General features: G+C 53.1%; 3 protein-coding genes across 3 annotated transcripts; all 3 read right to left on the bottom strand.

Annotated features, from left to right (window-relative positions):
• Positions 1-116: 116 nt before the first annotated feature.
• On the bottom strand, positions 117-1,571 carry BDV17DRAFT_283550 (splicing factor ESS-2 family protein; the record flags this gene model as incomplete). The annotated part of the gene is made up of 1 exon (XM_073760377.1): positions 117-1,571. The coding sequence occupies one exon, from the start codon at positions 1,569-1,571 to the stop codon at positions 117-119; it is 1,455 nt and encodes a 484-aa protein (XP_073612937.1).
• Positions 1,572-2,215: 644 nt separating this feature from the next.
• On the bottom strand, positions 2,216-5,043 carry BDV17DRAFT_162502 (uncharacterized protein). The gene is made up of 2 exons (XM_073754686.1): positions 4,395-5,043; positions 2,216-4,296 (listed from the first exon to the last, which is right to left on the bottom strand). The coding sequence occupies exons 1-2, from the start codon at positions 4,870-4,872 to the stop codon at positions 2,369-2,371; spliced, it is 2,406 nt and encodes an 801-aa protein (XP_073612936.1). The 5' UTR covers positions 4,873-5,043; the 3' UTR covers positions 2,216-2,368.
• A 3,964-nt stretch (positions 5,044-9,007) lies between these two features.
• On the bottom strand, positions 9,008-14,578 carry BDV17DRAFT_283548 (putative RNA polymerase II transcription elongation factor (Ctr9); the record flags this gene model as incomplete). The annotated part of the gene is made up of 4 exons (XM_073760376.1): positions 9,008-11,746; positions 11,812-12,755; positions 13,340-13,659; positions 13,731-14,578. The coding sequence occupies 4 exons, from the start codon at positions 14,576-14,578 to the stop codon at positions 9,008-9,010; spliced, it is 4,851 nt and encodes a 1,616-aa protein (XP_073612935.1).
• Between the last annotated feature and the right edge of the window lie 416 nt (positions 14,579-14,994).

The following is a 14,994-nucleotide window of genomic DNA, read 5'->3' as shown; positions in this document are numbered from 1 at the left end:
TAAGAGATACCATAACCCATATAAACAACGCCTCGCTTCGTCTCGCTAAAACATAGATTGAACCACGCTGAATCTAAAAAACAATAAGAATAGAACCGAGAGGATGGATCAATCAATTACACCCTCCTTCTCGGCGTAGGAGTCCACATATTCCTCAACCCAGACGAAGACCTCTCACCCCCAGCCCTCGGCGACCTCCCAATCCCACTAAGAAGCTTCTGCGCCGCGGGCGTAAGCGCCTTATTCCCAGCACCACCTCCGCCTCCACCTGGCGTCGCAGAGCCCGGCGTGCGCAGACCAAATTCCAGCCGGGGGCTACTCGCGAAGCGCGGCGTAGCCGACACAGGAGTCTTAGTCGTCGCGGCGGCCTTCTCAGCGCGTTTTGTGCGCGCGACGCGGTCGACCATGCGGTGGTGGAGGTCCTCGCGGCGGCGGTTCTGCTTGATTGAGAAGGGGTTTGGGGTGTTGTCGGCTGGGCCTAGGAGGCGGTAGTCGTCGAGGTTGGCTTCGGAGGCTTGTTGTGAGGTGGTGGATGCTGGTTCCGGCTCTGGCTCGTCTTCGTCGACAAAGGCGTACCCGTTTACTCGGGGTGTTTCGCCGCCGGTATAGCCTGCTTCGGTCTCTGTTTGGCGGGGTCGACCGGCGATGGCGTCTTGGATGGCTGATATCGATGGGGATGGTGGTGGGGGATTACTACTAGCTTCTGAGGAATTGTCTTCAGGGAGTCTAGTATTCTGATAGACGACTCGCTTTGGACCGGCTCGAGATGCAGCCTCGGCTTTCTGTTGAATCGTCTCATACGAATCCTCAATAGACGAAGGCAAGAACATAAGCGAGTTCTCCGCCTGCGGCTTCCACCCATCCGGCTTCGCCGGTCGCACATCGAGATCCGTCTTGATAGCAACCTGCTTCTGATCATCCGGAACAACTCCACCCTGCGCTTCAATGCGCTTCGTCTCCCGCTGCCGATGCGCAATCTGCCGCACAGTCGGGATCTTATTCCCACTCCAGAGCCAGGCATGTTTCTCCCGCCGCTTGGTATTCTGCTTATCCAACAGCTTGTTGAAAGACTCGTTATCCTCGCTCGTGTATTTCGCTTGGAAATCCAACAGCCCCATCTTCGATACATCCGGCCCCGGCTCTCTCTCTCGAGCTGTTGTCTCAGTTGCGCTTGTCGTCGCCGAAACCACCGACATCGGCGTATCCCCGCCCCAGCCTGCTGGGGTATCCCCCGGCGCACTACCAACGGCGCCTCTATTCAGAGACGGCGTTATATTCACCGCGTCAAACCGCGGCCGAGACCGGCCCGGCGTCGCCATCAAATCTGTGAGCTTCTTCCTTGAACTCGTGATCCATTCTTTATCCTTTGAGTCCAGCGCATCGAGGTATTCCTGTTTCACCTGCGACTCCAGTAATCCAGGGAAGTAGTCTCGCACGATGATGTGCGAGAGGGCATCGGTGTAGACGTCTTCGTCGAGAACGGTGGCGGGTCGTTTGATTCGTTTGGGTGGAGGAGGTGGCATGAGGCTTGTTTCGCTGTCGCGCTTGGTGAGCGCTTGAGATGGTGACATCTTGTAAAGTGAATGAGAGAGTAGCATCAATCAAAAATAGTCAAATCGGGAATATATAAAGTCAGGCATGGGCATCTCGCAGGAATGAAAAAGCCATAAAGAAGTACGGAGTAGTAGGACTGAGGCGCTGGACAATAATCAGACGCGGCAGAATACTTCAATGGCGCCGCGGCGATCTTGGCGGTGAGATACTGAATGACATAGCATAATTGATCCCCTCACTGCATTAGGCGCCAGCTACAATTGCAAATATATATGCCTATTTTCTGTATGAAGAACGAGAGTCTGATCTTGTACTGATGTATTTGATAAATGAGCTTCATCTGAAGCATGCATAATAATGAGAGACCAACCAACTATCGCGACAACTATGTATAATGAAACAGATCCAGCCCTCGGCAAAACGCTGACACAAATACCAAAGACAAAAAGAAACCCGAATGAATGATGCGAATGTATATCCTTATACAGCCCCTTTTCCGTATCACCCATGCCCAAGAATAAATACTATGTAATACCCCCGCCTTGATGTTTGAACCTTTTGGAAACAACCGCTGAGAAATGCCAAGATGAATGCAAAAATGTTTTCGTTAACGACCGCATGAAGAAGAATTATGTCAAGGAAATTCATCGCAAAATACTGTTTTGTAATGCAAGCCAGTATGAGAAATCATAAAGTCGTGGAGGTGGTCTATGACCGGTCATGGAGACTCGATCGAAAATCCTCCTAGACCAAAGGAGAGGGAGTGAGAGTATAAGCCCAGTCGCTGAGGCGGACAGAAGTCCAGAGGTGTGGCTCAGTGGTGTGTGGTGGTGGGTGTTGGTGGTGTAGGAAAGAGGGAGTATGAGGGCGTGCGAGATTTTTTGCGTTGTGTGCTCTTCGCAGGGAGTTCAGGCCTGTTAGCCTTGCTAACCAAAGGCGCAGTCTCCATTTCTGAGGTGGACTTGGCGCGGTCATGGATAGTGGCACTCATAAGCTTGTTGGAATCGATGCTACCGTTGCTGTGAGGGCGTGACATGAGTTGATTCTCAATCTCACGTGCCAGACTCTTGGTCTGTCGATGTTGAGATGAGTGGGAAGATGAGTCCTGACGCGCCAACTCAGTCTGATCGCCAGGAAGCATAAGGTCCGATGTAGAAAAGTCGCGGCTACTCGCAAGGCTATGGACCAGCTCGGGCACGCTCGTGGTCGACACAGATGAACGGTGCTTCCGTACAATCGAAGCAGCACGGGACAAGATCAGGCTCTCTTGCGAGTTATATTTGCTGATGGGAGAGAAGCTGCTTCGAGGTGAAACGGGATGTTCTATAGCCTGGAACCCGCCCTGTGAGCAGAAAGAGAAGTGTCGATCTGATTCTCCATCAGCGGCGAGGTAGTCCTCATACAGAGAATCTGGGGAGATGTGTTTGGTCAGAGCTCCTGACAACACTGAAGAACTGACTGGTTGGAAAAATCCTCCGTCCTTCTGGTTGCTCATCTCGCTTTCATAGCCAGCACTTGACGGCGTTGCAGCTAAGCGCGAGGGACTGGGGTCCAAATCAGGAGTTGACAGATCTGACGCGCTAAGATACCTTGGGTTGGTCGAAGACACCGGACGCTGTGCTGAAAAGGCACTACCATTGGAGCCAGTGACGGTGACGGCAACTCCTTGCTTCCGCGACTCATCGAGCGAAGTCCGCGCCCAGTCAAAGTCGGAATTTGACTCAGCTGCGTGTTCATAGCAGTAGTCAATATCGTCCTCCCAAGATTCATAGATGGTCTCGTGGATGGTGTTCTGGTGGATTGAGGATTGCCTTCGAAGTGAAGACTGACTGGGGCGTTCTTCCGTCGACATACTCGCACGCTCCAAGAGGTGCTGAGGGAGGGTAGGTGATCCCAGAGCCTCGGAGAATTTCCTGGATAACTCCTTCGCCACATTGATGGACATATGGTTCTTTGGCCGGACATTGGTCTTGGGAGACACCTGAGTGTCCAGGGACGCATGGTATTCTGATGGCTGAGACTGAGGGCTATCATGCCAGTGCGTCGCGTCTTCCTCTTCAGGAACATCCTCCAAGTCGGAAGTTGGACTTGCTAGGGCCGTCACAGCTCTCGCATCCATGCTCTCAATGCCAGGGCCGGTGGTGATAGCGTGACCAAGGCTAGAGCGATTGACGCTGCTCGTTCCTTTCGGGCTTGCTGAAGAACCATGTGTCGAGTCCTCGTCCGTGAAGTAGACGTACTCCGGGTTCGGCTGTCGAAAGTCCAAGTCCAGGATTTCATCAATCACCCGAGGTGAAGGCTCTGGGATCTCGGGAGAGGATGCTAATTTGGGTGAGGAAGCACGCGGTGGTGACGAAGGTGCATCGCCCCGGGGATACCTCGGTACAGGCCGCGAAAAGTTCTCAAAGATGCGTGACTCCCGTAGAGGTCGGTACTCCAGCTGTCGTGGGCTAGTGGATCTCGCGCCGGGGGAACGCGGTGGACTAGCAGGTGTTGGGTCAGCATTGTCTTGTGCAGTGACGCAATGAGCGAGATCCTCCGCCGAAAGGCTTCGCATGTTAATGTCGTCTGCCCGGATGCCCTTTAAATTTGTGACAGGCTTCTGAGAAGCTCGAATGGCGGAGAATTCGGTGACCAAATCATTCTCACGAGTTTTGCCCAGCGACTGGAACTGAGCCTGACTGGTGTGAGTCAAATGGTGGAAATCGAAAGGATCTGAGATCATGCGTTTCATTTGCTCATCTACACCAAGTCAATAAGAGTCGTGTCATCGGAAGAATGCTATGCGCAAGCCATTTCTCTGCGATATATCTCGGGGCCCAAGGGGGAAAAACACTCACGGGCATCACTTGGCCGCGACTTGCGACGACCGAACCGAGATCTCTCACGCTCCATTTCCTCTTCTTCCTCCGGAGTGCCAACCATGTTCACTTTGCTTCCCTGACGGCGCAGAATGCGGCTCCCACGTTGGAAGAGTGACTTGGTTGCGCTTTCATGCCGGTCATGGCGCGGGACAGCTGCAGGTCCCGTTCGATCCTCATACGCGGAGGAAAAAGGGGCGTGCTCGTTGGACGCCATTGATGAGGGTGGACGACGCGAAGAGCTGGCAGAGGCGGAACTAGACGTCGTGGTGTTGCTTCGGGAACGTCCACTAAAGACAGACAATCGCTTAGGGCTCTGGGGATGAGCGGCGGACCTTGAGCGCATATGAACAGAATGGTCGGGAGTATCACTGCTGGACGCTCCGGTGGACGGACGGACGAGATCCTGCGCCATTGGACGAGGGGCTGAGACAGAGAAGTGAGGGCTCAATGGCATGGTGGAACAACGTCGGTATCACACAACACAGCTCCAAAAGGGCCGGAATAATATGCAAGCCTTATCTAATGTCGAAAGAGCTCTTTGCGAGCTTGGTCGAATTGATAATGACAGTTACGCCTTGGGTTGGATTGACCGGGCCCTGGCGTGGACCATGGTAGGGTGGTAAAAGGAGCGAGACAATGGGATTGTCGGGGGGGGCGCTAAGTATATAGAGGGACAGAGGAGCAGAAATAGGAAAGAGAGGAAAGGAAGGTTAGGGAATGGAACGACGATTGTCACAGACGCAAGAGAGCCAGAGGTCTGGATCAGAAACAATTGGAAATTGGCGGAGGGAGCGCACTAAAGCCTAGCCTGCGGAGGGTCGCGAGATAGCGGGCTGGTCAGTGGACTATAAGAAGACCACGATTGAGTCTTGACGGCGGTAGTAGAGACAGAGAGTCTAGTTTTATGAAGGAGTGATTGTGGGAGAAAAGGAAAGATAGAGAGAAGAAAGAGGAAGAGGAAGGAAGAGAGAGAGAGAGAGGGAGAGAGAGAGAGAGAGAACGACCGGAGAAAAGTGGGATATTCCGCACTGATGAAGAGCAGCAAAAGAGACTGAGAGATAGAGTAAGAGAGAGAGAGAGAGGGAATCTTCTCCGTCATAAGAAATTAATAACCATTCGCCAAATGGAACCGGAGAGGCAGGGGAACTGGCCCAAACCTCCTATAATAATTATAATATTTTTTCTCTTTCACTACTCCGACAGTAAGGAAGATCGGACGGGGATGGGAGCACAACGTTGCTTTGTTCCTCTTCAATAGTTCCTCTACTGGAGCTCGCCCATTATTCTGCGTCCCATGGGCTTGCAAATCAATTCGCACCCATGTCGACGCCACAGATTGTCATTCCGACTGTGCCATAGGAAAGGAGAGATACAGCTGTATGGAGCAGGGAGTAGTAGCAGGGAGCAGGGACACGCGACGGCAAGCTCCTGCATAACAGCCTACAAGGGGGATGCACCGCGATACGCAGGGACAGTAATAAGAATAATAATAGCATCCGTCCACTCTCCGACGACTATCAGTCCATCACGAACCTCAAGTCCCACGGTACACACGGCGTGCCCCGTCGGTTCAGTGCTGATCGATCGGATCCCACCTATCTGTCGAGCTGTTACGAGAACTATCGAGAGTCCACGAGTCGACAGATGCCAGGAAAAGAAATGAGACAAGACAAGACGAAAGCGAAACCCAGTTGACGCAGGGAAGAGACGCCTGGCGCGGTCTTGAGAGTCGGAGACGGCAGGGATGTGACGTGAAAATCCCGCCCCAGCCTTAACACGATAGCGTGTTAGCCTCCTCCAGGTGTGAATAAGCTAGGGGATGCTAAGACAGCCTCTCGGTCCTCTCCTGGCGTGGGCTGGTTAGTGCTAGGCTGGCTAAAAGGCCGAACTGGACGAATTGCTGCATTCTGACCAACCAGTTCCATAGAATCCAGACTCGGGGCGTACTCTGCGTATCCCACTGGCGGCCTCAGAGCGGAAAGTATCGGCGGTGGGTTCCTGGCCTGGTTTCCTGGATCGCGGTCTAACAACTGCTCAGACCCCAGACTTGTACGTAGAGAGATCGGAAAGGGGAAAGAGCATTCCTTAATGAGGCTAGACTGGGCCTGGCGTCGACTGCAGGCTGCACCGAACCCCCATGGAAGTCGGAACTGCTGGGCTGTGTCACTCGGCGACTGACGACTGTCACCTCCTCCACGTTCATGTTGAAACCAACAACAAACGCCTCGGGCCCCTGCCCCCTGGGAACTGTTGATCCCTTGTGAGGTGTCTGTGAGTTGTATCCTTGGAAGTCTTCACGAACAGTGGGAACTGAACAGTGCAACAAACCACCCGAGGCAAAACCGGAGCGGACCACGGCAAGTAAAAAAAGAAAAAAAACTTGAGCCCACTTTGACCAGAGACGTCAATTGAAGTCAAAAATGGGCACAATTCAGGCACTTCTGGGTCGTCATTCGCTTCCACTCGCAGATTCAACGCTCGCTCCACTGTGTCTTTGCCCGTTAGTGGTCGCCCAGCCAATATTCGGGATCCTGCCACTTTAGCCCGTTTAGGCTCTCGTCGCGTCGCATCCTCTTTTCAGAGACCGTGGATCGCGCTCTTTATTTACTGCGATGGGCATGTCGATGCCAGATAAAGTCGGCCTGCCATTCTCGAACGGGCCTGGATCGCCAACTGTCATTTTACTATCAGTGACGGGGATCCTCCGACGTCCGCCCGTACATATGCGTAGTCTAATGCCAGATACTGATCCATGGGACGTCCAGGAGGATCAGGAACAGCCCCAACAATGCATGCACTCTTATTGTTGTTTTCTGATAGTCATACGACGACGATTATTGGACCAACCCAGAGGGACCCCGTGAGTCGGCTCATAGCCTCGGACGGGCGACAGCATGTGCGCCAGCAGTTCGCTGCGATCATTGTATTTGTTCCATCGTGGTGGGCCACCGAGCACGGCTACGGAGTGCACTCCGTAGTCGACGAAACATACGTACGGAGTCTCCAGCCCAGGAGCTCGAAAATATGAATGAATAGATCGCAGTTCAGAACCTCAAACATCCTGGAGACAGACACATGCGCAACCAGATGCAGGATGACGCAGTGACACGAGCTGCTCCTCTGCTGCTTTTCTGATGCCGGCCGATCACACCGCCAGGTACGAGTGGTGGCCGATAGGCCTCAACTGTACTTGCTTTTTCTCTTTCTTCATTGACCACTCTGCTGGGTTCGCAACTTCGCATGTCATGCCTAGCTTCCACTGTCAGGCCGATTCCTCGTAGTGCTGTTGGGCCTCGGCCGGGGCTTCTTGACTCGCGATCAAAATTCCCTCGTTTGATCCACTCAGTTTCAGTCGTCCGCAGCCTCTGCTCCATCGTGATGGGTCTGGAGTCTAGACAAACATACCTTGTGTGTTCAGGCTGCAGACTGCAGCTGCACAACTGCACAACTGCATCTTGCTGCTGTGTTCAGGCTACAGAGACGTGGGACCTTTGAGCCGACGACCGCGCGGTCCCTCAGGCGCACAGCGACAGCAGCCAACCATCGACATGCGCAATTCTCCCGTCGGACAAGGATGCCTGCGAGTCTGCTCCTCTACCCCAGCTTTCACAAGCAGTCCGCCAGGCTACCCTATACCTCTCGGTATAATACCCCCGTCGACAGGGAGATACCGTCCGTCGTCCAAGGATGCACGAGACTGAAATGTTCACCGAAGTCCACCAACCAGTCGTCCAGTAACATGAACCGCGGATACCACCTGCACTAACGTCTCTTCTACAAGGGAAGATCTTCCCTCATGGCATCCTTGGCCGAATCTCTCGACTTCGACGAACAAGTAGAGTAAAGCCGACAATCCTCCGACTCCGACAGTTCAGAGTTCATCCCTGCCATCTGCATCCTGATGATCCTGCAGCGCAACTAACACCACACCAGCGTCTCAGATCTCGAACCTTAACGGCGTCCTCGCCCGCCCCGTTCGTTTTAACTCCTCGTGGCTATCTACCGGTTCAGTGCCTCTTTTATGGGGATGATCAAGCCATCGGGTGTTGTGTCGTGGGTAAGTGCACGTTTGTACGGAGTAGTTACAGAACAACCACCCAGCGAATTGTCAGGTCTCTACCCCGTGGTTCCTAAAATCTCGGGTCTTACCATATGGTGCCATATCACCTGGCCAGGATCTCCTACCCTGCGCGTTTCAATAAGGCCATCCCAGTTCCCCAGGGCATAGTCGAGTCAGGAGAATTGACATCCGTCTCAGATATACAAACATCCCAGCGCATCGAGGCGGTCAATCGGCCATCAATATAAGTCGAACGATTGTCATCAGCATGAGATCTGATCTCAGATAAATAATATGAACAGATCTGTAGATATATTAAATGCAAATGATTGCGGTGTGATGTAAGAAATCGGCAGCTCAATTCAACCCAATTGACAATTGAATAAGGTAAGATACATTCATCTCAGCGCCAGGTACATATCGTATGGGATAAAGGAGAAAAAGTGAGCAGAAGAGCAAGGCCAAAGAAATTGTAAACTACATGATAAAAAATAGAAGACATAGGAACGGTAGTAGATAGTCAGCCTACTTATTCATTGTCATCCTTCATCTCCGTATCCTCCTCCTCGCTGAACAGGCCCCCATCATCGTCACCACCACCCTCAGCAGGAGCAGCAACGTCGCCTTCATCTTCCTCCTCGTCATCATCATCCGCAACCCGCCTCGTCGGCTTAGCCCTCCTTCGCTGCACAACATCCTCCTCTTCATCCTCATCGCCCCCGCCCACCGGCGTAGCAGCAGCAGGTTGCTCCGCATCTTCATCTGATTCCGAATCAACAACCATCTCAGAACTCTTATACTTGCTGCTCGATTTGGCGCCAGCAGACGAAGCACCGCCCTTAGGCCGTCTCTCCAAGCGCCTCCTCTTCGTCGGAGCGCTATCCTCCCGTCCACTATCATCAGCCTCGGAGCGCGCGACACCGGCATCGCCTTCATCGTCATTGATAAAGTCATCCTCACGGCGCTGCTTCTTCCGCTTCCCGCCCGAGGCGCCCTTCTTCTTCGTCCTCTTGACCTTCTCGCCCGTCTCAGACTCGGTTGCCATCTCAGCCTCTTCACGCGCCCGTTCCTCCTCCGCCCGCTGGGCAGCGAGGCGCTGAGCCTCTTCAACAAGCTGCTGGCGCTCCTCAGCGAGGCGCTGTTTCCTCTCGCGCTCGGCCTCCTGCGCCTTTCGGACTTCTTCCTCGCGGCGTCTGATCTCCGCTTCCCGCGCTTCCCGCGCTTGCTGGAGTTTAGCGGCGTTCTTCTCCTCGTATTCCTTTTGACTCTGCAGGGCGCGGTCAAGCTGCTTGATGATCGTCTTGGACATGTTGGCGCGCTGTTCAAGCGATTCAGCCGGGTACGGCGGGTTCTTAACCTGGGCGATGCGCGTGAAGGTTTCGATGGCGGTGCGGACACCCTCGGCCGCGTCTTCGACGTCCTGGACTGTCCGTTGCGTTTCGGAAAGGCCGTAGGTAAGCGAGGCTATTTGGTTCTGGACAAAGGCGACGTTGAATTCGAGGTGTGGCTGGGTGGGCGCGACGGAGTGGGCGCGCTGGGCGTAGTCGAGGGCTGTTTTCATCGCCGCGAGGTTCATCTCCTGTTTGCCCTTTTGGAGCCAGACGCGGCCGAGGCAGGCGAGGATTTGGGCGTCGCGGGCTCGGTCCTTGGATAGCGCGGCTTCGTAGTGCTCGATTGAGCGCGAATACTGGCGGAGCTCGGCATAGACGTGGCCTAGATTCAGGTAGACGCTGGCGTCCTTGAGCGAGTCGCGGATCTTGGAGAATATTTGCACTGCTGTGCTTAGGTCTTTCTTGTCGTCCACTAGGGCAATCGCGATACCCTGCGCTGCGTAGGCATTCCGCGGGTCGAGCTGGAGTGCCTTGTCGAAGAACTCGACGGCACGCTCGTACATCTTGCGCCGCTTCTCCTTCTCCTGGTCCGTATCACGGCGCATGTCTCGCGCAAACAGTAAGTGGACATTGCCCATGCCGGTGAGCGAGTACCGGTCATGCTTGTCAAAGTACTGCAGCGTATGCTTATGATGCCGTTGCTCATGGTCCTCTGCAATATTCGCAGTCCGCTTCTTGGACTTGCTGAGATACCACCCGAACAGGGCCCGGACTTCCAGATTCGTCGAGTCAGTCTCATAGAGCTTCGCCATCTTCTTCGGCCCTTCGTCTGTTGGGCTGCGGCGGAGAGCGAGATATGTTAATCGTGCGTTCGCTTCCGTGTAATCACTATGCCGTTCCAGGAGACCCTCATAGATCTTCTTCGCCTCGTCGGCCATATCAGACGCCTCGTACGCCCGGCCGAGGTTGTAGCTGATGGTTGTAATTAGTGCATCCGTGTCAAGCTCGCTGTCTTTTTCTTGCGAGCGGACACAAGAGTCCAATGCCGCTTGGAACATGGTGCGAGCCAGTATAAGCTTTTCGTTCTGGTATAGGAAGCAACCCATGTTGTTGAGAAGCTGCGGAGGTAAATGCACCCGAAGCGCAGCCTTCATTTCCTCCTCGTCTTTAATGTCCTCTGGACGATCTTCATCAGGTATGTCAGCCAGTTGCAGTTCCTCCAACTGTGTCAAGCACTGCATACTCTTCTCCGGCGCAGACTGTTCATACAATCGAGAAAGATATACCAAGACAGACTCATCGGGCGTTATCTTCTTGCTTTCATCCTTCCAGAGCGCGCGAACACCTTCAAAGAGGGTAATGGCTTTCTTGGCTTCCGCCGACTTGTCCTCCTTGGTGCTGCTTTTCTGCACTGCAAATACCTCCTCTGCGTAGAGCGCTCCTAGGAGCATCATGCACTCCTGGTTCTTGGTCTGCTGGATGATCTTCTCCAACTGGAACTTAGCCCCGTCATAATCCTTGTTCGACACCTGCATCTGCACAGAGCCAAACTTGGCCGGAAGGTATCCCTTATCGCCTCCTCGAGCTTGGTTGGAACGGTTGTAGTACTCTGCCGCTTTGGCTAAATCGCCCTCGTAATGGCTTTTTCGACCAAGTAGGTACCAACCATCGCTAGCTATGGGCATGACGTCGGTATTGTCGATTGATTTGCGAGCGAGCTTCTCAACATGCGACCAGGATTTGCGCAAGAGGAAATAGCTGCCGAACAGAGCGCAGGTCATCGGATAGTCACTATCCAGCTTGAAAGCGCTCTGGGTGTATTGTGTCATTGCCACCTTGTATAGAGAACCGAATGCCGGATCTGTTGTAGCATGTCGGGAGCTGTCATAGAGGTAGTATACCGCGAGGAGAATGTTGGCTACTTTTGACTCGGAGTTCTATAGAAAGAGAACATTTGAATTAGCTTCAAGGCAACAGAGATATATGCTTCGAAATGGCTTACCAATGCTAGCGCACGTTCCCAGGCAACCTTGGCTTGATCCTTGAAGCCCAATTGCCACAGACAGCACCCGATACCGATACGGGGATCGGGATCAGTCAATCCGGGCATCCTCATCAGAACCTTCTGGTACCCTTCCAACGCTTCTGCATATCGTCCAAGCATGTAATGCGCCCTTGCACATCCAAGCATGGCCATAACATTCCTACCACCGAACGCCTTTGACGACTCATCGAATTGTTTGAGGGCTTGTCGCAATGATTCCACTCGTTCGGAGTTATCAACAGTTCCAGGTCGAACCGGTCGTGGAGGATGTAAAGAAGCGCGCAATAAGGACAGGACACCACGAGCGAGGAACAGAGGCGGGAAAGATGGGTTCAATCGTGAAGCCTCGTTCAGTATTCCCGTCGCCTGCTGGATGTAGTAGTCCTTGGTTTTGGCTTCTGTACCCAGACCCCCGTCTTGCACCACTCGGGGTGCCTGTCGGCCCTTCAGCAAGTATAACCAACATACCCACCCCAGCAGACCGAGCTTCTCCTTCGTAGCTCCTTGAGCAACCGATGCGAGACCCTTGTTCAGGATGTCAATCGCGTGGTCGATCTGTTTTTGTTTGGCGTAGGCAAGCGCAATGATGACCCAGAAGTTCTTGGCCGCCTTTTCATTTTCCAGAAGAGTGCAGAGTTCGGTAGGGTCGTCGGGAAGGCCCTCGAGACTGACTTCGACCTCGCTGTCGAGCGTCGAGGCGGGAATATCAATGGCAGATGGAATGTCGGAAAAGCGAAGATTGGCCAATGATTCGGTCTCAGGGAAAATGTCCCCGTTGGTACCGTTCAAGTAACCGTTTTGTAGAGACGCCATGGCGGGCGCGGGCGGACTTCGCCGTTCAACAGCGCGAGCTTCAGGACGCGGAGATGAAAGTTCGGTCGGAGAGTAGCAAGAGTCCAGCGCTCAACTCATACTCATACTCATTTCAGATACGAGGTTCAAAAGTCAATGTCAAGAATATTTTTGGCCTGCGCGACGAAGTGCAGAAGACGCGGCCGCTGAATGTCTACTGCTGAGATGTTGGCCCTGCTGTTCTGTCTTTGAATTGGCCGGACAATGGTTTGGACCATCGGCGCCTGAGGCCTTGATCGCCGAGATGTGGCTGAACCGCACCGCCAGCCAACTGTGGCGTCAGCTCAGCAACAGGGCATAGACCACTCGAATTGGGAATTGGCAGAGAACTGGTCTTTTCGTCGTTTGACTTGTCGCAAATAATCTACGGCTGACATGGCCACTGTACATGAATTTACTGCATACCTCAAATCCGTGGCGTGGGAAAATGAGCAGAGAAGGCATTCAATTATGTATAACTCTCTAGAGTGGGTAAAAGATACGTAGGCCATTAGTCATAAGGATAAAAAGACATCAGTCATAGCGTGCCAGCTCTAACAACAGGCCGAGTCCCCCAGCGCCCTGGCTCAGAATCCCAAGAGTTTAGGGATCTGACAGAGAAAAGCGATACCGAAGATTACTCTGAATATCTGACCAACTTCAGTCCAGTGTCCCAACCGAACATGGGCCTCAGCGTATCCACTTTCAGCTGCATTGAGCTGAGTTGCATCTCCTTGACCGACATCGATACTGCCGGCTAGAGCTGAGGGGAACCGTCCCGTCTCAAAATATTTGTCTAACAGTTCGTCCTTTTCGGTCCAACGGGCTCTGAGCCAAGCATCAAATTCCTGCTGGTCATCAAGAGGAATGTCCGCAACCGCAAAACGTCTCCAGTACATGTTAACCGAAGTCGGCGGCCGTCCTTGTACATACGTCGAACGGAGGGTGAAATACTTGTCAGCATAGCTGCCTCTTCTAGACGACGGGAACAGCGATCGTTAGCTTGATTCATCTCAGGAAACTACCAGTGCAGTATTGTGACTTACGGAGGACCTTCATAACCGACGGTGCAATCGTAGACCCACTCAACTGTTCCTCTCAGCTGTTGTAAGCAAAAGAAGAGACCAGTCGAGCGAGGAAGGACTTGGTGCCTTAAAGGCGCGAATGAGTTTTTAGCCCCGTATGCGTCGCTCCGCCGCTTGGTATTGATGGAGAGGTTCGTCCCTTCCGGAAAAATTAGAAGCCACATGGGATCGTATTTCGGCGCACTCGAATCAGAGCCTATCGTCTGTGTCTTCAGCTTCTCCAAGCGATGCTGGAGCCGTGGCTTGTCTGACAACCATTTCCGAGCCATGAAAATGAAGCCGTAGAACGTCATGCCCTGGCCTAGAATAGGTATGTACTTCAGAGACTCTTTCAGGATGATGAAGATATGGCCGTGCATCATGTTGGAGTAAGCAATCCACCAAAGATAGATCCAGTCGGTGTAAACCTGATGGTTGGCAATCATAACGAGCCGCTCCGGGAAGGTTGTCTTGAGACGACCGTCCTCCGCGAGATGAATATGCCCACGTACACTCTCGTCACCGCTGACCCGAACATAAGTAGGGCAACCCCACTCGGTAAGAGCCGTTATCACCAGGCCAAAATATCTTTTTGTGGAGGCCATCCAGGCATAGTAATAATCTCTCCTGATGAAGTACAGAGGAGAGCCGATAAGTTGAGTCACCAGAATGATGACACAACAGCAATTGAACCAAGTCGCGAGAAGGAGAGAACGTAATATTTGCATTGGTATCCCATGCTTGAGATGAGGTTCGGTATTTGAAGAGGGCTGGGCATCATTTTGAGCGTGAGCCGCCGACTTCCGCTGTCGAAGCTCTGTTGTTTCCATGATGGCGGGGGAAACGTATTGTTCGGCGGGGAACGCAGGGTGCGCCTTTTCTGCCCGGAAGAGAAACGACCTGTAGAACCACGATTAGTTTGTATTCTCAGAAGATCATCACGCGATCATCTTGGGTAGGAGTATTCAAAGGTACCGTGTCTTGGTGTAAGGAGCGGTGTTTACTTCTTTGATCTAAGAATAACTCCGCGGTGAACAGGGCGGGAGAAGAATAGGGAAAAAGAATGGATGTGCTAAGCCATTTCACCTGGAATGAACAGAGAGGGTAGAATACAAGAACATCCTAGAGATCACATGGAAGAGGTGAAAGAGCTCGAGACTGGTGAATCTCGGCTGAGGTACCCGATCTTGTGGACAGCCTAACTTCGGCTAGCCAGGAAAGAGCAGGCACCCAAAGCACGGCGCCA

This window comes from Aspergillus undulatus (assembly GCF_047715775.1).
Source record: "Aspergillus undulatus strain CBS 261.88 unplaced genomic scaffold BDV17scaffold_46, whole genome shotgun sequence".
Taxonomy (NCBI): Eukaryota; Fungi; Ascomycota; class Eurotiomycetes; order Eurotiales; family Aspergillaceae; genus Aspergillus; species Aspergillus undulatus.
The sequence above is the reverse complement of the archived record's forward strand: the minus strand, read 5'-3'. Positions and strand labels throughout refer to the sequence as shown.

Coding starts and splice junctions, on each gene's coding strand:
- BDV17DRAFT_162502 (XM_073754686.1), bottom strand. CDS start 4,872: ATGCCATTGAGCCCTCACTTCTCTGTCTCAGCCCCTCGTCCAATGGCG. Junction 4,297..4,394: donor GTCGCGGCCAAGTGATGCCC/GTGAGTGTTTTT, acceptor GACTTGGTGTAG/ATGAGCAAATGAAACGCATG.